The sequence below is a fragment of the Dromiciops gliroides genome, chromosome 2, assembly GCF_019393635.1.
Source record: "Dromiciops gliroides isolate mDroGli1 chromosome 2, mDroGli1.pri, whole genome shotgun sequence".
NCBI classification, from domain to species: Eukaryota; Metazoa; Chordata; class Mammalia; order Microbiotheria; family Microbiotheriidae; genus Dromiciops; species Dromiciops gliroides.
The window spans coordinates 161,963,821-161,988,041 of NC_057862.1; the positions used below are offsets into that span (position 1 = coordinate 161,963,821).

At 37.2% G+C, this 24,221-nt stretch overlaps 1 protein-coding gene across 3 annotated transcripts in view; it reads right to left on the reverse strand.

Annotated features, from left to right (window-relative positions):
• TEX9 (testis expressed 9) overlaps positions 1–24,221 on the reverse strand; it is a 56,584-nt gene that overhangs the window by 20,724 nt on the left and 11,639 nt on the right. For all 3 annotated transcript variants that reach the window (XM_043986617.1, XM_043986618.1, XM_043986619.1), the window contains 6 exons: positions 19,945–19,993; positions 18,808–18,893; positions 11,966–12,144; positions 11,387–11,469; positions 10,553–10,726; positions 2,030–2,164 (listed from right to left, as the gene is read on the reverse strand). In XM_043986617.1, the coding sequence (XP_043842552.1) occupies positions 2,030–2,164; positions 10,553–10,726; positions 11,387–11,469; positions 11,966–12,144; positions 18,808–18,893; positions 19,945–19,993 (706 nt within the window). The remainder of the gene's footprint in view (positions 1–2,029; positions 2,165–10,552; positions 10,727–11,386; positions 11,470–11,965; positions 12,145–18,807; positions 18,894–19,944; positions 19,994–24,221) is intronic.

Below are 24,221 nucleotides of genomic sequence, written 5' to 3' on the forward strand. Positions count from 1 at the left end.
AAATCTAATGAGTAAGGTTCAAATAATACTCCCTCCCTCCCTTCTTTCCCCCTACTGTAATAAGTCTTTTGTGCCTCTTCTTGTCTTATAATTTATCCCGTTCCACCTCTCCTTTCTTCCTCCTGGAAGAACACTCCTTTTTTTCACCCCTTAATTTTTTTTATATCATCACATCAAAGTCAATTCATATCCACACTCTCTCTCTACTTATACCCATTCCATCTGCCCTAACAGAGATATAGTTCTCAAGAGTTACAAGTATTATCTTCCTGAGCAGGGATATAAACAGTTTAACTTTATTGAATAGTATGGGGTTTTTTTTTTTCTGTTTACTTTTTATGCTTCTCTTGAGTCTTTTATTTGAAGATTGAATTTTCTGTTTATTTCTGGTCATTTCACCAGGCGAGTTTGAAACATCTCTATTTCATTAAATAGCCATCTTTTCCCTTGAAGGATTATACTCAGTTTTGCTGGGTGGTTGATTCTTGGTTGCTATCCAAACTTCTTTGCTTTCTGGAATATCATATTCCAAGCCCTTCAATCCTTTAATTTTTTCCCCAATCCTTTAATGTTGAAGCTGCCAGGTCCTATGTAACCCTGACTGTGACTTCATGATATTTAAATTCTTTCTTTCTGACTCATTGCAATATTTTCTTCTTCAGTTGATAATTCTTGAATTTTGCTACAATATTTCTTGGAGTTTTCATTCTGGGATCTCTTGCAGGTGATCAGCAGATTATTTCAATGACTATTTTATCCTCTGGTTCTAGGATATCAGGGCAATTCTCCTTGATGATTTCCTGAAATATGCTGTCCAGGCTCTTTTTTTTGATCATGGCTTTCAAGTAGTCAAATAATTCTTAAATGATCTCTCCCGGATCTATTTGCCAGGTCAGGTGTTTTTCTGAGCTATTTTACATTTTTTTTTCTATTTTTTCATTCTTTTGATTCTGTTTGACTGATTCCTGATGTCTCATAGAGTCATTAGCTCCCACCCGGTCAATTCTAATTTTTAAGATATTATTTTTTCAGTCAGATTTTGTACCTCCTTTTCCATTTGGCCAATTGTATTTTTTGGGGGGGGCAGGGCAATGAGGATTAAGTGACTTGCCCAGAGTCACCCAGCTAGTAAGTGTCAAGTGTCTGAGGCCATATTTGAATTCAGGTCCTCCTGAATCCAGGGCTGGTGCTTTATCCACTGCGCCACCTAGTTGCCCCAATTGTATTTTTTAAGGAATTGTTTTCTTCAGTCAATTTTTGTGCTTTCTTTTCCAAGCTGTTGACTTTTATCATTATCCTCTTGCTTACCTCTCATTTTTGTAATTTCTTTTCCCATTTTTTCTTCTACCTCTCTTATTTAATTTTTTTTTTCAGGACAGTTGGGGTTAAGTGACTTGCCCAGGGTCACACAGCTAGTAAGTGATAAGTATCTGAGGCCAGATTTGAACTCAGGTCTTCCTGAATCCAGGGCCGGTGCTCTATCCACTGGCTTTCTGCTTAGAGGCCTCGGGAGCTCATGGCTTCCTCACAGCTCTGGGCATGCTCTCTGTGCTAGGTAGGGTAGCCCTGCTTAGTTGCGCCTGTCTTGTGGGTGGTTCGCTAGCTGGCAGTTTGCCTGCTGTGTTAGGTCTGGTGGCCTCACAACTGGCCTGATATGCCATGAGCCTGCTGAGCCAGGACCAAAGGGCCTCAGCTATTGATCTGTGCCAGGGCTAAGAGCCTCCCACTGCCTTGCCTAGACACCCTCTGAGCTGCTCCGTGTTCCCCTTTTACCCAAGTGAGAGAGACCTTTCTTGAAGTCCTTCTAAGTTGTCTTAAGCCAGACGATTATTTCACTCTTTCTTTTTGTAGGTTCTGTAGGTCCAGAATCCATTTAGAGGCTTGATTTAATGCTTTTTCTTGAGGGAAACTCAAGGGAGCTCAGGCAACTTCCTGGCTTCTCTCTACCTTTTTGGCTGTTTATTTTGCCTGTTTATTCTGCATGAAAGATAATGACGCTAATGAAGGTGATTATACATTTTTACTTTACCTTGTTACTCTGCTTTAATTTACTTAACTCCAGTTTATACTTTTCTACATCTTCAAGAGCTCTATTCAAGCGAACTTCTATGGCACTTTGACTAGACGAAGCCTGTTTTTGTAATCTCTTTCTGTTGTCTAATTCCTGTAAGATAAACCAATAAAAGGATAAAATATTAATAAGAAATGTAACAGATAATATGTTCTTTTGATTATTTAAATCATTTTCTATTTCACCATTCTCTCTTCTTGTCCACTTTTTTTCATCCTTTACCTTGGGAAAAAAGTAGATGGCTTTGCATACAAAAGCCCCAGGCAATAAAGGAATAGGCAGTAGCCAAGAAGATTGGTACATAAATATGGTTAAGGGATTATATACTAAGATATGTGAATACACGAAAATGAAATAGTCTTTCCATAGCATTTTGTTGAGACAATTTGTTTCTTTTAGTATATAAATATTTTTTCATATTTATACATTGTCATCTGTGCCTTCTAAGAGCAGGGTTTTTTTAGTCCTTTGAGGGAGCTACTAAAACTACAAATTAGAAACAAAAAAAAAATCAGAATAAAACACACACACAAACCTCCCCAGAAAACCACAGCGGCATTGTGTGAAGTGCGTTATTTGCAAAGATTCCAGGAAATATAAGTGCTTTCTCCATTAACACAGTGGGGAAATCCCAATTCTACGTGGAAAACACCATCCTACATGGCAATTTCCCAAACATTGTGTCTGAACTTGAAATTCATAATTGGCTGCTTAGTACTGATGTTGACTAAATATTTCCACTCAAGCTATTATGTCCCCCCCAAAAGTGCTAATACAGCGGACAACTGGATGAGTCTCATTCTCCTGTACTTAAGTCAGGCAATAAAGGACACAGAAAAAAGAAAAAAAAAGTTAGAATGACACCTCTTCCTTACTGGTAAAAGATGTAAAGGTTAAGTAACTAAGATAAATACCATTTAGGTGCTCTCAGAATTAAACCTTCTCTTCATGACACAGAAAAATAAAAAAAAACAGTTGACATGATGACCATTTTTGACCATAAATGAACCATTCTGCCTATGTGTTTCCCCACCTTTTCTGCTGAGAGTAAGGAAAGATGTTTAATTATCTTTCCTGTAGAACCATTATTGGTTTCTCAATTACCTAAAGCATATAGTTTTTAAATTATCTTTTCATTTATATTACCTAAAGTCATGCATATTGTTCATCTGGTTCTAAAGTAATGTAGATATTACAGAGGGGTCACAGAACCAAAATTTTTTTCAAGTAGTTCTCTGGACCTTAGAACATGCAAAACTAGAATGGATACTCTAAAGTATACTGTAATAGAAAGAGCATTTGACATGGACCCAAAGGAACTAGGTTGAAATCTTCAGTCACGTCAAGTGTCTGGCTTCAGTTTCTTCATCTGTAAATTGAGGGACTAGTACTACATAACAATAGCCATAAATCATCTCAAAATCACAAATTTTTACAGTTGGAAGGAACCTCAATGGCTATCTAAGATAATATATGCAACAGGTGGTCATTTAGTCTCTGCTGAAGGCCTCCAAAGGGATGGAGGAAACCCATCACCTCCCAAGGCAGTCCATTTCACTTTTGGATAGCTCTAATTGTAGATGTGTTTTTCCTAACATCAAGAATAAATCTGGGAGGCAGCTAGGTGGCACAGTGGATAAAGCACTGGCCTTGGATTCAGAAGGACCTGAGTTCAAATCCAGCCTCAGACACTTGACACTTAACTAGCTGTGTGACCCTGGGCAAGTCACTTAACCCTCATTGCCCTGCAAAAACAAAAACAAAAACAATAAATCTGCCTTTTTGCAATGTCTTTTATTCATAGTTGTGTCCTCTAGGCTTAGAATAGGCCTAATCTTCTTCTGCATGTCAGCCCTTCAAATAACACATTCCCCTTGAACCTTCTTTTCTCCAAGATAAACATCTCCAGTCCTTCAACCAATCATCATATACAATGGACTCAAGGTCTTTCACTATCTTGGATGCTGTACTTTGGGTGCTCTCCAATTTATCAATGTCCTTCTTAAAATCAGGCACCTACAGCTAAACATAATACTCCAGTTGTGGCCTCCCCAATGCCGAGTATAAAGGGTCCATATCACCAGATTGTTTCTCAGAATTATACCTCTTAATGCAGTCCAAGACCACATTAGCTTCTTTGGCTGCTGGCTCATATTGAGCTTATAGAACCACCAGATCTTTAACAAACAAACTTGTCTAACTATGCCTCCCCTAGCTTATACTTGTGAAGGTGATTTTTAGCCCTTTAAATATATCCCTATTGAAGTTCATGCTATTTTTAAAATAATATTTTATTTTTCTCCAATTACACATAAAAATATTTTTGAACATTTGGGGTTTTTTCAGATCCAAATTCTATGTGAGATATTTCAGAGAAGAAACCAATAAGGATTGTCAACTGACTGAATATATTGGGAAAGAGAGAAGGAAGAATTAAAGATAAGTCCAAGGTTTGGGTTTGGGTCACTGTAAGAATGGCAGTGACATTAACAAACTTTGAAGAAGACAGATGATAATGGGTTCAGTTCTGAGCATGTTCTTGATGTATCAGTGGGATATATCTAGGGGAGATTTCCCAGAGGCAGATGAAAATGCAGGATTAGAACTTAAAGGAGAAATATTAGAGACTCGAGAGTCATATTATAATAATATAGTAACTCAGCTCATCTTATATGGTGCTTCGAGGTTTTTGCAATATTACATACATATATACATAATGAAGATATATACATTGCTATGTATATGTATATATCTTCATTTTGCAAATGAAGAAACAGGGGCTCATAGAAGTTAAGGGACTTACCCAGAATCATAAGCTAGTTAAGTGTTTGGGATGAGATCTGAACCCATGTCTTCTTGATTCCAAATCTACAACTACACTTTGCTACTTCCCATCTATAGAGAAGCAGTAACTGAAGCAATGAGTAAGTAACCTCACCAAGGAAGAAAGTGCAAAGAGAAGAGTAAAAGGATGAAGACATTGCCTCAGGGATGTCCACAATTAGGGCCATTTACTTTCTCTTATCATCACTGTCTTTCCACTGCCCAGGGCCAGACACACACAAGCACACATATACACACACATCCCTTATCATGTTCTTCCCCTGACTAACTGTGTTTTCTTCCCCCGAGATCCACTATATCTTATCACTGTGAGCCCTAAGCTAATGAAGTTGACTAGAAAGAGGTACATTCCACCAGGGAAGGTCATCAAAAGCTGGCTTGTACTCTTCAGTATAAATTTTCTCCTGGCTGTATTACTGTTTTATTTGAAAACTAATCTTTCTGGTTCTGAGTAATTAAAAGAAAAAAACACATGCTGTTCTGTATGTGGTCCCAAACAAATCAAACTGTGTATGTATACCATCTGCTATCACCAGCCTCCTTCACAGCTTTGTGGGTGGTAGCTACACTAAGCACAAACCTAATTTATTTGACTGCTCAAACTAAAAAGACAACTATTCCCTACTGGCTATAAAGTCCACAGTTCCTTCTGTCTCATTCCAGCTCCTTTTTACAGTAATACATAAGCTCTTTCTCTTTACTCTGACATCTTGGTAATGACTTTATAACCCTCACTTAAACCTTACTTCAAAAGATCCAAGATTTTATAATTATCCTTGTTAACATTTAAACAGCACTTTACGTTTTGCAAACTGTTTTATGTATATTATTCAATTTGATCCTCATAGGAGCCCTGTTATGTAGATGCTGGAAGTATCATTATCCCATCTTACAGATGTGGAAACTGAGGCTTTGATTAAGTGACTTTCCCATACTCAAACAGGTCACATCAGAAGTAGAAAGTGAACTCCTGCTTAATCTTTCAAGTTACAATTCTTTCCACTAAACCCAAAAGAGGTAAGATTTGAAATGACAAATAAAACTAGAGTCCTAATAGTCCCAAAATTTTTAGAGCTGTTCTTTTTGCTTGTTCTCTTTATACAAAGAAGACTTATCTCATATTCTCAAGGTATTTGCAACAACTAGAAAAAGAAAGAGGAGCAGCCATAAAGTGAACATAACTTTGTAAAAACAGATTTAATCGTGAGTGATTTCTTATGCTTTGGGCATGGGCGTTATGAAAGTACCCTGGGTAATGACCTTGATTTAGAGGTTCCATGTTTCCTCCAGTGTTGGGAGTTTAAACATATACTTCCCTGAAGGCATCAATAGCTCAGTATCATTCTTTAGATCAATAAAGGGGGAAAGAAAATGTTAAAAAAGGAAATTCTTTTTTATTTCTCACTCCCCTATATCTCTTGCTATTTGGTTGTGAACATGGAAATGCAAAGATTACATAATGATTATATTACTATCTATAGGATTTGAAAACTACATAGGACTAGGGCAGTGTTATCAAACAAATAAAAACTGGGGCCAATAAACAGTACTTAAAGATTCCTGTAGGCAAATATTGACTTAGAAAACCACATATTAACATTATATTTCACTATATTTTTAAAACTTTTGTTAAATAATTTTCAATTACATTTCATTTATTTATTTGTTTTTGGTGAGGCAATTGGGGTTAGGTGACTTGCGCAGGGTCACACAGCTAGTAAGCGTCAAGTTTCTGAGGCCAGATTTGAACTCAGGTCCTCCTGAATCCAGGGCCGGTGCTCTATCCACTGCGCCTCCTAGCTGCCCCCAATTACATTTTAATCTGGTTTGGGCTGCACTCAGAAGTGTTATAGGCTGCACATATTCCATAGGCTTCATTTTTGACAATTCTGAGCTAGGCACTTCAATAATAAAGGACAGAATGATGAAAGAATTGCTGGAGTAAAGACCTGATGTGGTCACATGACAGCAAACAGAAAAACGTTGAATCAGCCATCTTTTTTTATACCAGACCTATGATTTCATTGATATAGGGAATTTCTTTTTTTTTTTTAAGGTTGCCAAGACATTTATAATGGATTTGACATTGGGTAGTTTCCTTTTTTAAAAACAATAAACATTTTTATTTAAAGTTTTGAGTTCTAAATTCTATCCTTCCTTCCTTCCCTCCCTCCCCTCAGTTCTTCCTGAGATAGTAAGCAATTAGATATAGGTTATACATGTGCAATTATGTAAAACCATATTAGTAATTTTGTATAAGAAAACTTGAATAAGAAAACAAGAAAGCAAAAAACAGCATGCTTCAGTCTTTGTTCAATCAATATCAGTTCTTTCTTTGGATATGGGTAGTATCATTAGTCCTTTGGGATTGTCTTGGATCACTGTATTGCTAAGATTCGTTAAGTCATTCACAATTCTTCATCAAACAATATTTCTGTCACTGTGTACAATGTCCTCCTGATTCTTCTCACTTCACTACACATTGGTTCATAGAGATATAGGGAATTTCTGTTGAGGAAATTCTTCAGCACCAGCTCTACAAGTTACAGTTTGAGTTACAAACCACACTGAGAGATTAAGTGACTTCCCTGGTAACTCAGGGTCCATATGATTCAGAGGATGGACTTAAATCCAGTTATTTCTGATCAAGGCTGCTCTCTTATCCAATGTCATGCTGCCTCACTAAAAATAACAGCTTCTACATAGTGCTTTAAGATTTGCAAAATGCCTTACAAATATCAAGTTTTATCCTTTTAATATCGTGGAGGGATGGTACTATTACTATTCCCCATTTTACAGATGAGGAAATTAAGGAAGCCAGAAGATAAGTGTCTTGTCAGGATCACACAACTAGTAAGGAGACAAGGACAAAATCTGAACTCAGATCTTCCTAATTCTAGTCCACCACTCTATCCACTGTACCATCTCGCTGTCTCTAAAAAATAATAATAGCTAACTTTTACCTAGTACTTTAAGGTTTGCAAAGTGCCTTATAGATATCATCCCACTAATGGCAAATGGATCGAAATTTTTGCTATGAAAAAGCATTGCCATTTTAATTGCCATAAAATGCCCCTTTGGAATTCAAGGTCTTGAAACAGATCTTAATGGATACTAGAGCTTGATTAAAAGTGTTCTTATTTCATTCTGCCAATGGCTAAAAGCATTTTCATCCAAAGACTTTGAAAAATTTAAAGATGAGAAATGGGTAATTACAGATTTTAATGCAATGAGTATAAATATAAGTAGATCCTCATAAACAGAAATAATTTAGTTTGAAGATATTGCTTCATACTCTAATTTAATAGAGTATAAATAACATCTAAAAGAGTTTGTACGTTTCATTCATTCATCCATTCAAATGCATTTTCATGGCATATGATATGAACTAGGCACTGTGTACCAAAGGGGACAAACCTCCTTGAGTACTTCACAAGCATACATGATCTTACCAGTCTGATTACTCTCTCTACACTTTAACAGGTAATCTTCATGAATTCTTTCAGGCAAAAAAATTATCACCTAGTGACCAACCCTCCTAAACCCAGGTGGCATCATGGTGTGTTGGAAAAAGCCTTAATTTAATGCCAGAGTCAGAGAACCTGGGTTGAAATTCCACCTCAGACCACACCTGTGTGACCTTGGGCTTTGACCTACTTAAACTCCCTGGCCTTCAGTTTCGTTGTCTGTAAAATGAGAATGTTGGACCAGGTCTTGATCAATAATCTTTTGATCCTACAAAACTTTGGTAAACTGGTTTATACATTCTGTCACCTGACTTCATTTTCCAATTTGATAAGACTTTGCTAGAGCCTTAACTCTATTAGCAAAGATTTTGAGAAGTCAGGATCACCTTCACACTATTATGAGGCATCAGAGTAGGACTTTTAAGGGTGAAGGGGACACCAAAATAGATAAAACACAGCCCCTGCCCACAGGAAGCTTAAAGTCTACATGAAGAGATAAACACATATACAAATATTATAGAAAGTAGATTGTATTAAGTCCATGAGAGGTACTAAGCAATCACTTCTAGATGAGAGGAATCAAAGAAAGCTACATCGAGGAGAAGGCATCAATGTTTTGGGGGGAAGCATTCACTCTAGGCTTTGGTAATGGAGAAAAGAAAGCAAATGCTTCAGTTTGGCTAGAAGAAAATGAAAAGGAGGAATAAGATGGAGCGCCAGAAGGACCTTAGTCCATCTAGTCCAACTCTCTCATTTATAGAAAGGAGGTCCAGAAAGTTTAAATGATTTGCCCAAAGCAATATTTGAACCCAGGTGTTCTGACTCCAAATCCAGGGCTCTTTACATAATGCATAATGCTGCTTCTTTATTATGAGATAAGATTAGTAAGGTGGATTGTAACTTGAAGGGCCTTCCTGCAGTGGGCCTTGGATGTCAAATCACTTAGACTTTTATTTGACAGATAACAAAAGACCATTAAAAGCTTTTAAACATGGAAGTGCAGGGAGACCAGTTAGGTCCCTATCACGCTTCTAGGTATGAGATAATAAAAATTGGAATAGGCTTATAGCAGTGGAACTGGAAAAGAGGAGGCTACATAAGTACAAGAGCAGTAATATAATTAAAACTTGCTAGTAAAATATGTTTACAATATAATGTCAACATATCGAGGCAACATGATTTCAATGGTGTGGGAGCTCTCATCACCAACTTAGTCTGTTAAAGAAGCTAAGTGACTTGCCCATTGTCACACAGCTGGTCATTGTCGAGGCAATACCTGAATGCAGGTCTTGACTCTAAATCTAGCACTCCATCCATAATTCCATGCTGCCTCTTCTATATCAGTCAGTCAATAAATATTTGTTAAGAGCCTACTATGTGCCAGGCATCGTGCTAAGTGCAGAGGATACAAAAAGGCAAAAGACAGTCCTTGCTCTCAAGAAGCTTACAATCTAATGGAGGAGACAACAAGCAAACAAATAGGCACAAACTACTTACAGGAGAAATAGGAAATAATTAACAGAGGAAAGGCACCAGAATTAGGAGGGGTTGGGAAAGGCTTCCTGTAGAAGATGGGATTTTAGTTGAGATTTAAAGGAAGCCAATAGTCAGAGAAGAGGAGAGAGAACGTCCCAGGCATAGAGCACAGGACATAAAAATTCCCAGAGCTGAGAAATAGAGATGTAATAATATTCTTTGTACCATAGAGCCTTTTCTGAGCTGTTTCGATGGCATATGAGCAGCTTTATTAAATTGTATGAACAAGAGAAAAACTATGTAAGATTAGGACATTTAAAGAAAATATGTATTGTATAAGCACAACCAATAAAATATGATCTGGATATATTAACTATTAACTTTAGATGCTAGGATGTATAACTGGTGGATTCTCTAAATTTGTGATCTACTTCATCTAGTATTTTTTTTATTACTTTTATGGTAATACTAAAAGTTAATATTAAAAGTTTTAAAAGAACTTACCATTCTCAATCACCCTAGCATAGTAACCCTTCTATCACTTACCGATTTCTTGCCACCTTATGGAGGAAGAGTCCTAAGTAAATACTGAGCGAACAAATAATTGTACAACAAAACCTGCTGTCTACAAAAGTAAGAATATTTAATCATTTTAGGCTATCTTTGCCTTTAGGCAAAGAATGAAAATTATTACCTTTTCTACTGCAGTCAGCTGTTGCTGAAATCCATCACATTTTTTGTTTGCTTCCTCTGAAAGAGTTTTATATTTTTCAATCTGAGACTGCTGAATATTGATTGTTCGCTCCATTCTAACACGATCTTCATTAATATCTTTAAGAGAGGCTTTTAAATTTCTTACTTCATCCTCCTACAGTTAAATAACTATAGATTAGTTTATGTGAAAAGAATATATATGATTTCAAAACAGACTTAATACACTATTTTAATAAAATAACTTCATGTAATATTGTGTGATGCTTATAACTGTTTCCTGAAGAACAGAAAACTACCAATATTTATATTTTTTTAAAATACAATGTTTTATTCAAGTCAATAATGAGCATATAACTAAAACTTTAAAAAATTTAATTTGAGATAACATGCTAGAAAAATGCTTTACTTCTATGAAATGACACTAAAATTTCAGAATGGAATATATTTAATAATATTCAATATTTATATGCAATCTTAAAGTTTCACAATCTGAAATATTATACAACTTATATTACGCCCAAAATGTAATTATAGTTTGAGGGCTAGAAAAATGTATTTTGGGGGGGGCGGGGCAATGAGGGTTAAGTAACTTGCCCAGGGTCACACAACTAGTATGTGTCAAGTGTCTGAGGTCGGATTTGAACTCAGGTCCTCCTGAATCCAAGGCCAGTGCTTTATCCACTGTACCCCCTAGCTGCCCCTGAAAAATGTATCTTTAAAAAACTTGATGAATATTTAGGGAAAGTATATTTTTACATACATGGACAAAATAATTTGCTTACAGATGATACTCTAAGAGTCTACAAATGTTCACCTTTTTATTGCAGTCATATACGAGACTATCCAATTCCTCTTGCATAACACGGAGTTTTGCCTTTAGAAATCTGATCTGGGCCTCTGTGAATTTAAATAATTATATTTAATACTCTTAAACCACTGAGGCTTCCTACCACATATTCATTCTCTCACTAGACAGTCCACTTTCCTTACCTTAATTTTTTTCATTTTTAGCAAACCTCTGAGGTTTATAGGTTACACACCTTTGAAGGTGAATATTCTAAGTACAAAGCAAAGAAACCTACAAGCCTAGTGTTTGATGAACCCAAAAATCAGAGGATAAAAATCTTTTTGAATGGTGACTTTAAATATGAGTATTTTAGCCACTTTATTTCACTTTAACGTTTTTGTAAGAATCATCAGTCAAGAAGTATTTAGTAAGCACCTACCCACTACTAAGTGCCAAGTACATAATTATAGCACATTTTTTAAATTCAGGAACATTTATTTTCCTAAATGATTTATTCAACATAGTAGTTGTGACATGAATACACACACACACACACACAAACACACATATACACCCCCCCAAAAAAACACACTAATGAAAGTCTACCTGTTCCAATGTCTTCACTGAGACCAGGGAAAATATCATCATCTATGTCATCAGGTGAATCTCCTTCTTCTAATTTTCCTTCAATTCTAATAATTGTGTTTGTAAGTGAAAAATCTTTGAAGTCCTCTGGAACAGCAACATCATTGGCAGTTTGCATATTAGCACGTTTTAATTTTACACTAAAATATAAAGCACAAAAGTTGTTGTTTCTCTTAGCTGCATGATATAAAAGGTTAAAATACTGCAAAATCAAAATATACAATATGATCTATGTTATTTCTAGGAATACTTTTATACACAAGTTATATATCATAACAAAATATCTTATGAGTTGTTTTGGTCTTTATGAATCACAAGACCTTGACCTGGTCCTTAGGAAGCTAGTTTATTCCTCTGTTTCTAAACAAGCAAGCATCTAAACCAGAAGCAGAGAGCCATGAATTCACGTACCAAATTTAGCCTATGACTGTTCATCTTACTTGGCTCTAGAAAAGTTCTATAGGAGCTTATGTTGCCAGGACCATACTTTACAGAACCAAATAAGTTCATTTGTGTGAGTTGCTGTGTCAAAGGATCTTTTTTTTTGGGTGGGCAATGAGGGTTAAGTGACTTTCCCAGGGTCACATAGCTAGTAAGTGTCAAGTGTCTGACTGGGGGTGAATTTGAACTCAGATCCTCCTGAATCCAGGGCTGGTGCTTTATCTACTGTGCCAGCTAGCTGCCCCGTCAAAGGATCTTTTGAAGAGCTGTCGAAGAGATGCAAACAATTCATTTAATCCTGAAGTGGGGTTTTTTGTGGGTTTTTTGTTTGTTTGTTTTTTGTGGGGAGGGTTTTTTGTTCCAATTAAAAATTATATCCACTTAGAACCCAAACACACTATAGACTTAAGTCCAAAAAACTAATTTTTACCTGACAACTCAGAAAGAATGGACATTTTTCAATAAACAAAAATAATCACAGGATCATAGGTGAAGAGCTAGGTCTCAGTGACTAATCCAACATTCTCATTTTGAAGTTGGGGAAACTGAGGCCAAGAGAGATTAAATGACTTGCTCAGGGTCACATAAATAAACAATCATCAGAAGTAGCATTTGAACCCAGTTTCTCTGACTCCAGGACTCTTTCTTAGTCCATTATACCAAGTTAATCTAGCTAAAACAATCTATCAGCTTTTGAATATAACCAAGGGACTTTCAAATAAATCATTAATGCTTTTTTGATTATAAGGTAAATTCTAAATACCTAAATAATTTTTTATATACATACTAAGCCCTCAGAATTTGAGAGAAAATAAACCTTTAGTTCAAAAAAGAAACTGACAAGGAACTCCTTAGTTCTTAAAGGACAGAAGAGTATTGGATATTTTGTATTCTTTTATTCTTAGGAGGAACTGGCAGGAAAACCAGAGAAATGTCACCAGCCCTTCCTGACTTCTTTAAGTCTTGCCAGGTGAAGTTCACATGGTAATTTACATAGGCCATGGGCAGAATGAGAGTTGAAAGCCATTTTTTCTACCCTAGCTCAAAAAACAAATAGACAATTCTTGTAAGGGCAACTGAGGCAGTGTGGGGGAAACAAGGATAATACAGAAGCCTGAGGGCTCCTCTAGCTGGTCTCTCTCTCTCTCTCTCTCTCTCTCTCTCTCTCTCTCTCTCCCCCCCTCAGTGGCAAGGAAGCAGGCACAGGGAAGTTAGCTCTCCCACAATAGTGGTGGAAATCAGTGGAAAAGCATACTTCTTGGCACTATGGGTTACTTATCCTTGACATTTATTTGCTATGCCACTTAAATATCTTTTGCTTTAAATTAATGTGTCCTTTAATCTGGTAAAAAAAGAAAGAAACAGGTTGAAATTTGTAAGCTCTGTTTTGGGTAGATGTTTACCCCAAGTGTAATTCTTTACAGAGGAATACCTAAGGACCCCCCATACCCATTTCCCCCATGACACTGGGATCAAGAAGCTTTTGAAACAAGATACTGAGATAAGCTAAGTCTTGTTTATTAGACATGTTTAAAAGCAAGATCAGGGGCAGCTAGGTGGCACAGTGGATAGAGCACCGGCCCTGGATTCAGGAGGACCTGAGTTCAAATCTGTCCTCAGACACTTAACACTTACTAGCTGTGTGACCCTGGGCAAGTCACTTAACCTTCATTGCCTCACCAAAAAAAAAAAAAATCAAGATCAACAATTCAGCAAACACATAGTAAATGCTGACTATAAAAAGGTCCTGTGTCAAGCCCTAGGGATACAAGGATAAAAGCTGATATAGTACCTCTCCTCATGCAGATTCTACAGGGCTTGACCCCTGATTAGATGTGAGCAATGAGGGAGAAAGAAGAGTTTAAGATGAGGCTGAGGTTTCAAACATACAGTAATAGGATGATGGAATCATCACCAAAATTTGGACTTACAGAGGATCTGGGTTCTGCTACTTACTACCCAGCCAACCATGGCTAAGTCATTAACTTCTTTGCACCCCAATTTTCTAATTTCTAAGATAAGTAGAGAGGAGAAGATGAACTCTAAATGTTAGGAGGATAGACTGGCTTGGGGAAGATGATCAATTAGATTTAGAACTTGATGAGCAGCTGAAGTCACTATGGGTGGTAATGTAAAGAAAGAAGAATGAGCCAAGAAGAAACCAGGGGGATATTTACACTTAGACTGCAGGAAGAAGGGAATCAGTGACGGAGATCAAGAATAAATGATCACAGAGGTGGGAACAGAACTAGAAGTAACAGTGTCATGGAAACCAAGGAAAGACATCACACAATAGGAGGTGGTCAGCAGCATCCACTGTAGAAAGGTCAAGGAAATGACTGAAAAAGGGTCCTTGGATTTATCAATTTAAAAAGTCATGGTGGGGGCAGCTAGGTGGCGCAGTGGATAGAGCACCAGCCCTGGAGTCAGGAGGACCTGAGTTCAAATCCGGCCTCAGACACTTAACACTTACTAGCTGTGTGACCCTGGGCAAGTCACTTAACCCCAATTGCCTCACTAAAAAAATAAAAACAAAAACAAAAAAAGTCATGGTTACTTGAGTATGCTTATCTCTTTTTTCATTTGGGGCAGAGGTAGCAATAATGTTGCCAAAAAATTAAGAAAAGAAAGAAAAGTAGGGTAACTGAAGTGTTCAAAAAACACACAGAAACAAAGAGGTTCAAAAGGAAACACAGACAAGAAAGGCAGCTTCAACAGTAATAAGTTATATGTTTTTTTAAAAGCAAGCTATACATAAGAGTCACCTTCATGTTATCGGTTTTCCTATTCTACTTTGTATATGGAATGATATAATCATTAGTGATCATACAGAACAGTTTCTGCATAATGAGTAGTCATAAGTGAGACTTCAAGTGTTTAAAGAGTGGTTAGAAGGTTAAGAAGTAGGGGTAACGTGTAGAATATGCCTTCTAGAAATTCAATAATAAGGTCTATAAAATGGTAATTTAAAGGGATGAAAGAATCAAGAAAAGGTGTTTGTTTTGCAACAGGCAAGACAGAAACATGCTTATTCAACATCAGGGAAGGAGCCAGTGAAGAAGGAGAGAGTAGAAATGAGAGAGAGGAAATGATCAATGGGGAAAGTTCTTAGAAGGGATGAGATCAAGGGAATAAAGTGGAAGAGTTAGCCCCACAAAAAGGAAGGCCTTTTCATCTTCTTAGAGTGGAACACTGAAGAAGAGAATGGGCAAAGAGAGTGTGTGGGATGGGATATACGAGAACTCATGACAGCTGGCCTCTTCTTAGTAAAGTAGAAGGAATGATCATCTTTTAAAAAAAGGAAGTGAGCCTTGGAAAGAGGAAAAGGCACACTGAGATGTGTGATTTGGAATTAATGAAATGAATAAAAGGGTAACTATGTGGTGATGAGCATCCAGTTAAAGGGGACAGCATGAAATAGTGGTAGATCTATGCAATACAGTATATAACTCCTTCCAGCAGCAGATGCCAGCTTGGGAATAGAAACAGAGAAGATGGATGGTAAAGATGACCCAGGGTGGAACATAAGAATAAGGAGAAAATGGGAGAAAAACAAAGGAACAAGTAATTCAAGTGTGGAGGACAATGCCTTATTGAACCGACTGGCTATAATATCAAGACTATGACAAGAGGAAAGGGAGGCAAGAAAAGGAGTGATGAATTAGGAGAAGAGGGAAGGAGGGATAGGAGTAACTAGAGATGTCAATGAGGACAAAGGGCAGATTCAGAAGAAATGAGACAGCAGATGAGATAGAAAGATAGGAGATTATGATCACAGAGGAAATTTCAGATTTGAAGATCTTGGAGATGGAAAAGTTTGGGGAGATGACGAATTCTAAGGTATAAGAACCCCCTGAAGAGTAGAGGTGTAAGTAATGGGAATAAAGGTTGATAAATGGGAGGCCAAAGTGTCGGAAGTATTCTCAACATGAATAATTAAGCTATGATATCAGTAAAGATCTGGACAAGATAATATAATCAGATGACAAGGAAGTAGAGTTTGCTGAATAATGGTTTCAAAGGAAGAGTTTAAAAGTGGTAGGGGAGAGCAAAGAATATGCTGACTCCCCCTCCTGGCTCTATGTGTCATACCTTACAGGAAGAGTTCATGAGCAAACAAGAGACAGAGAAGATCACAGGAGATAAAAAATGGATAATTTTGATGACATGAAATTAAATTTTTTTCCACAAGCAAAACCACTGCAAACAAAATTAGAAGGAAAGCAGGAAACTGGGGTGTGTGTGCGTGGGGGGGGGGAGATTTTGCAGCAAGTTTCTCTGATAAAGGTGTTATTTCTCGAATATACAGAGAACTGAGTCAAATTTACAAAAACAAGAGCCATTTCCCAATTGATAGTTTTCAGAAGAGATCAAAAATATCAATTTCATATGGAAAAAATGCCCTGAAAGAGAACTTCAAATTAAAACAACTCTGAGGTACCACTTCACACTCATCAGATGGGCTAACATGATATAAAAGGAAAATGACAAATGCTAGAGAATATGCAGAAAGCAGATACTAGCGTACTTTTGGTGGAGTTGTGAACTGGTCCAACCATTCTGGAGAATAATTTAGAACTGTGCCCATAGGGCTATAAAACTGTGCATACACTTTGACCCAACAATACCAGTATATCACTACTAATAATGTACTCCAAGGAAATTAAAGGTAAAGCCCCCATATGTCCAAAAATATTTATTAACGGCTCTTTTTGTAGTGGCAAAGAAATGGAAACTAAGGGAATGCTCATCAATTGGAGAATGGCTAAACAAGTTATGGTATATGAATGTGATGGAACACTATTATGCTATAAGAAATGATGAAGGGCATGATTTTTAGAAAAAGCTGGGAAGAACTATGTGAACTGATGAAAAGTAAAATGATCAAAACTAAGAGTACATAATAACAGCAATTTTGTAACAATGCTCAACTGTGAAAAGACTTGGCTACTCTGATCAACACAATGATCCATGACAGTTCCAAAGGACTCATGATGAAAAATGCAATCCACCTCCAGAGAGAGAACTGATGAACTCATCTAAGTACAGATTGAAGCATATTTTTAAACTTCATTTTTCTTGGGTTTTTTTGCAACATGTTTTGTATGACTTCACATATATAATGGGCATTGTATTTCTTGTCTTCTCAAGGGTAGGGAAAAGGGCAGAGGGAGAAAACTTAGAATTCAAAATAAAAATTAAAAAATAAAGTCAGAAAGTAAAATGTAAATATATTAAGGCCCTATTCAAAGTAAATTCAGTATTATTTCATGTCAGATTAATGACTCAAATGACTAGAATGATTTGTAGTGATTTTATTAAGCATCTAAAAGAGATGAAGCCTACTACAGTTATCCCTCCCACATTGCAATTTTCCCCATTGCAATTTCATTATATGTTGGGTCAATATAAGAAATTAAATGGGAATTTTGGGGGTAGTTTTTCAGAAGCCACAGACAACATGCAAAGGCAAGCAGACAACACAGAAAAAGTTTAGAAACTCAGAAATGCATAAAATATAAGTATAGTATTATATAATATAGCCTTTGATCAAATACTTAACCCAAATTTTACAATAAGGTACTGTGAAGACCCCATAAAAGAAAAAGAAAAAAAAAATCAGACTTCTCTGGAAAGGAAGGACAAAAAATTTTACATGGATTTCCAGATCTTTTCAGATAGCAGGGGCTCCATGGTCTTAACTCCCAAGATACAGAAGAGATAACTATACAGTGGACGAAAGATTAGACCAAAAATGAATGAAAATATTTTATTTATTGATTACTATGTGCCAGGTATTATGCTAAATGGTGGGATCAAGGAACTTGTCTTAGTTCCAGTTCTAAGAAGCCAGTTTACTTTAAATTAATAATAAGAAATACAGCAATTTCACTTATGACCATATTACATAGTCATTAGTGGGCTATTGAAAGACATCACTGACTCCAACGTTTCAAATGTATGAAAATGGATATGATATACATGTAAAAATTACCTATATAAGGTAAAGATTATTATGCAGAAGGAGACAGCTATGTGGTTCAGTGGATAGAGCTCTGGGCCTAGAGTCAGGAATACCTGAGTTCAAATCCAGCTTCAGATATTTACTAACTGTGTGACCCTGGTCAAGTCATTTAATTTCTGTTTGCTTTAATCCAAGAGAAAAGAAAATGGCAAACCACTTCAGTAGCTTTGCCAGGAAAACCCAATGCACTTTGTCACACAGAATTGGACACAAATGAACAACAAGATGTGGAGAAGTTCAGAAAGCTCAGTTATTCACAGTGATAGTATTTGCTAAGTTTTGGAAACTAGAAAATGAAAGTAATATTTTAAATATATATATATATATACACACATACCTTGAAGTTTTTTTCTTTCCTTTATTCCCAGATTGTGACTTGCTTTGAATTTCAGTTGTGGAATCAGATTTATTGATCTTTGGTTGCTAGGGAGAAAAATAAACTAGCAATAAATTAACATCCAATCATTTCCCAAATGATAGATTTATCACATACAGGCTTGCTGTTTACCTGTACAGCAGAGTTACTGCTTTTTTATTCAATAAATACACTAATGGAAGGGAGATTTTAAGGATAAAAGAATCAGAATTTTAAAGCTGAATTGACATTATAGATCATCTCACAACTCATTTTAAAGATGAAGAAAGCTGAACCCAGAAAGGTTAAATAATGGGTCACTAGCTTCTTAGTGGCAAAGCTGTGACTAGAGCTCAGGTCTCACAATTCACAGTTCAAATAGATGTAAAGGAAATTAAATAGCTGTTAAAGTTTCCTCACTAACCAACCACTTGCTCACTGGGACAGGTCAGTTTCAATTATTGAAGGCCTTTCTCTTGTTTAACTTCAAGACGTAAACTTCTTTTGTCTGGGACTCTATTTGCAGCAGGAGGGCTTTAAAGACTTTAAATCTTCTTTCTGTTCACTTTGTATCACTGGATCTGTTATTTAACTGAATTTCTGCCTCTAGAGGAGATCCATTAGACTGTATGGATACTCAGTCCATAATGATTTTTTTTTTAACTCCAGTGGAAGGCAGATCTGATTTTTTGTCAGAGAATTCAATAGAGAAAAGAAATAAATGTACAGAAATTCACTTTTTAGGTAACTCTTCTAAAATACATAAATTTCTACTAACAATGAACTTGCTACACGTGACCTCTATAAGGATAAGGAATTGTGATTTCACTGATATTGGGAACTCCCTGATGAGGGAATTCCCTCTACTAAAGCTGGTAGACACCTTCCTGCAACTTGTCTTAGAGAGAGGCCTAGAGTACTGAGAAATACAATTTGTCCACACTCAGAGAATGTGTCTATCATGTGCCCAGCTCCAAAGCAAGCCCTCTGTCCACTATGCCATGATTCCTTCTATGCCCTCTGTATGTGTATATGTTTATATTTATCCAAGTGTGAAAATAAGTTTTTCTTTCATTCCACAGGGCATATGTACATTCAAAGAAAATTTCATTTTAGTACCTTACTATTTGAAAGTAGGAAAACTGATCCTTCAGAAGACAAGTGATCTCTAGGAAGCAAAAAAATATATATAATTAATCACTGGTCATTATGAGCTGACATTAATATTTAATAGTAACAACTTGAAAAGAAAAATGTACAACTACAAAACCAGCTTTTAAAAAAAGCTAAAATTCTAAAGTATCTATACACTGCCAAAATGATAGTGAAACAAAAGAAAAAGAGCACATTCATTATATAAATTTCCCTTACTGCTTAGTAAGTAGAACATAAGTGCTCAATATTTGTGTAAAATTCAATTTTCAAATTAGATTCAACAGTTGAATTTGACTAGAGTTTAATTTAAATGAATGATTGCAGGTGGACCCACTTTACAAAAAGCCAATGCAGGAAAATCTAAATTGAATATATGGGGAAATGATTATCTATAATACAAAGAGATTAATTACTTTACAAGATTAACCTCTTCTAATGCTACTATACATTAAAATGTATAAAGGTATTCTATTAATGCAACTTTTCATGTCTAAAACATCAACACATAGCATGGTATAATGCAAGACTCACTAGTCTTCACCATAGCAAAGACTACACGTTGTCCTGGGAGCCAGAAAATCACCTGCTGACCAGGACAATGTGTAGTCTTCCCTTGGCCCTCGTGTGGAGTTAAGACCAAAGGCACTCTTTTGTAACTTAAGCTCTCTAGACTTTAGTATTTCCATATGTAAAATGAAGCCACTGAGCTTTTATAGAAGATGTCTTAGTCCCTTCCAGCTCTCTGTTTATGTCAATTGAGTTATATGGAAAGCATTGGAAAAAAATAAAGTATTATTTAGGTTGAGCTATTAATATAAAAACCTCAGAAAAACTATCAAGTGAATGGTTGGCTAGCCACTCTTTTTTGTGTGTGGGGGCGGCAATGAGGGTTAAGTGACTTGCCCAAGGTCACACAGATAGTAAGTGTCAAGTGTCTGAGGCCAGATTTGAACTCAGGTCCTCCTGAATCCAGGACCGGTGCTTTATCCACTGTGCCACCCAGCTGCCCCCTGGCTATCCACTCTTAAGACAGAAAAGTAACACTTTTTTTAAAAAGTTTCACTCCTTTCCTCCAGTATAACTAACATCTGTTGAAGACTTGAAAGTTCAATTCAATTCAAATCAATGAATATTATTAAGCACTCTATATGTGTGTATATATGGAGAGAGTTAGTTCTCAAAAAAACCCCTTAAAATAGAAACATGTAAAATTTAGTTAAAAAGTAATGAATGGGGGCAGCTAGGTGGCACAGTGGATAGAGCACCGGCCCTGGAGTCAGGAGGACCTGAGTTCAAATCTGGACTCAGACACATAACACTTACTAGCTGTGTGACCCTAGGCAAGTCACTTAACCCCAATTCACACACACACACACACACACACACACACACACACACAGTAATGAATGTATATTCCAAAAACAAGGATTTAAATAGAAAACAAAAGTAAAGATTACTTACAATAATAGAACAAAAGAAAGCCATCATTTTTTCAAAGACACAAATATCTTTCTAAATTATATATGTATGTATATATTTTAATAAAGACTTCTTAATCACCCTGGTGTCAATTTGAGGTTTGACATCACCTTTGAATGCTGCCTCTCTCCTTTTATTTCAACTTAAAATCAATTAGTAGTTGTTTCTCCTGTGGGACCTAGAACATAACTATTCTATTGCTAGTGTATCCAAGAGAGGGCAGAAGATTGCAGCCTGCCTTTTGCTATGCTTTTTCACGAAAATAAAATTTGTGATACTCACCAGACCAAGGTTCAGCCAATCCTGCCCACCATCCTGCTCTGCTTGGCTCTGCCCTGTCTCTCTCTCACCCTAGAGAAGGAACAGCTGCCACAGCAGACCTAGGCTGAACTGAGACCCAGGCCAGGGTAGCATCCTCTGAAACACCCCTTCGAGACTGAGAGCTGTACAATTCATCTGCAACCCAATGGCGCCCCTATGGCTAACATCTCCCACACCGTTTCTTTCTCTAGCCCTTTATTAATCACTAGTCATGTAATAGCATCCCTACCCAAATCTCCCATTCTCTCATTCTTATCCTCCTCAATTCTACCCCAACTATGTCTCCCTTCTTACCCCTTCTACTATACCTTTAGAATTCCTGCTCCATAATAAACACATTTCCTTCATTCTGGACTTTTTTATCTTTCATTCCTCTCTATTAGCTCTCAATGTAACCTCTTCTCCTTCAAGATACTTACTGCACATTCAGGTCATCCTCTCCAGCACTGACCTTCTCAAACAATGCACACTCCCACCTCACCCTTGAAACACTGGTCCTATAAGGTGAATTGTTATTAATACTCCTTCCCCCCCCCACTGCCACTTCTAGACTTTCCCTTTACCACCAGCCGTCAGGAATCTCTTTTCCTTTGAAAACCATGCAATCAAAATTCACATCATGGTGACTACCATATACCAGATGCCATATCATTCGCCTTCATTTTTTCAAGGAGTTTGGCACCTGAATCACCACCTTTCTCTGTGCCCTAAATTTTGCCCTTATTCTAGTGAACTTCAATATTTACGAGGACGTTCAAACTCCATAACCTCCCAACTCCTAAGCTTTTTTAAATCCCGTAACCTATTCTTTCATGGCATTTCAAGTACACAAAGAGATGGTCACACAGAGAATCTGACCATTACCCATAAGTGCTCCACTTCCTTAATTAGAAACATTTGATGTTCCTCTATCTGGCCATAACATTCTCTCATTCTGTTGTTCCCCATGCCTCCCCCCTCCTAAACCTCCTCTGTCCCTCACTGAGACCGCCTAAATCCCTACCTCTCACTGTTTTCTCAGGCCACTATCCCTGTTCTGATTCCACTTTCCTTCCTTTCCAAGCTTGACCCTATAGTTATTTTAATTTTTTTTTAAGTGAGGTAATTGGGGTTAAGTGACTTGCCCAGGGTCACACAGCCAGTAAGTGTTAAGTGTCTGAGGCTGGATTTGAACTCAGGTACTCCTGATTCCAGGGCCGGTGCTCTATCCACTGTGCCACCTAGCTGCCCCGACCCTATAGTTATTAATTTCAAACACTTCAATGTCCTCTGCTCTCAAATTCCTTGCCCCCATGTCCCGTAACCATGCACCTCTTGCCAAAACTGAGCCCTGGCTTACTCTCACCATGGGTCTCCTCTGTTCCTATTTACTCCTGCTGAATGGAGCAAGAGGAAGTCACACAACAATGCTTATTGGGTATCTTATATAAAGCAATGTTGCCAGCTTCAACCAGGCCCTACCATATGTAATGATTGGAATGATGCCACCTACTGGAGACTTGCTGTGGGAAAGCTCCACCATGAGAAAAATGCCTCAGAGGCATTGTGGCTTTTCCTTGGCATCAGGAAATGACGTTTGCTCATGGGTGCTGTCTATCAAGGCTACCAGCCAATCAACTTGAGGAGCCTCCTATTTTCTGGGAGGAGACAGGAAGGAGGAGAGGAAGCCTGTGCGGAGAGCTCTTGCGTTTTTGGGTTCCTGACTTGGTGGTGGTGGCGGCAGAGGACTTCACAGGAAATTTGAGGAGAGCTAGGAATGCCAGGCTGTTGGAATTCTGTTCTCAATCTTTTTCTTTCTATTTTCCAATAAACCCTTAAAAACCTAAACTCATTTTATCAGTGATTTTATTCAGTTTCCCCCAAAACTGGGGGAACAGATTAGAATCCACATTTAGAATCTTAAATTACACACATAACAAGGCAGTCCTTTTGTTTCTAACATTCCCTATCTCACTCCTCACAGAAGTGATTGCGGATCTTCTCTTCCCTCTTCAAGCTTTCTTTCCCTTTCCCCATTCAGCTGAGGACCTTGCTTCTTAGCTTCTCATTTTACTGAGAAATGTAAATCCCTTCAACTCAAGCTCCCTCTTCTCCCATTCTCTTTATCTCAAAACTCCTTGCCATTCTCCTCCGATTCTGATCTGGCCTCCTTTCTCATTCTCTAATGAGACCCCACAATGAGACAGCACTTTAACCTGCTAAGTCCAACCCTTCTACGTATATGCCCTTAATCCCATCCCTTCATATCTTTTCTTGAAGATTGCAACCTTAATCATTCCCTCTCTCAAATCTTTAACCTCTCCCTATCTACTAACTTCTTCCCTACCACCTTCAAATATGTCCATGTCTCCTCCATCTTTCTACAAACTTTACTAGACCCTACCACCCCCTCAAGCTACAGTCCTATATCTTTTCTCCATTTCTCAACCAAAGTCCTAGAA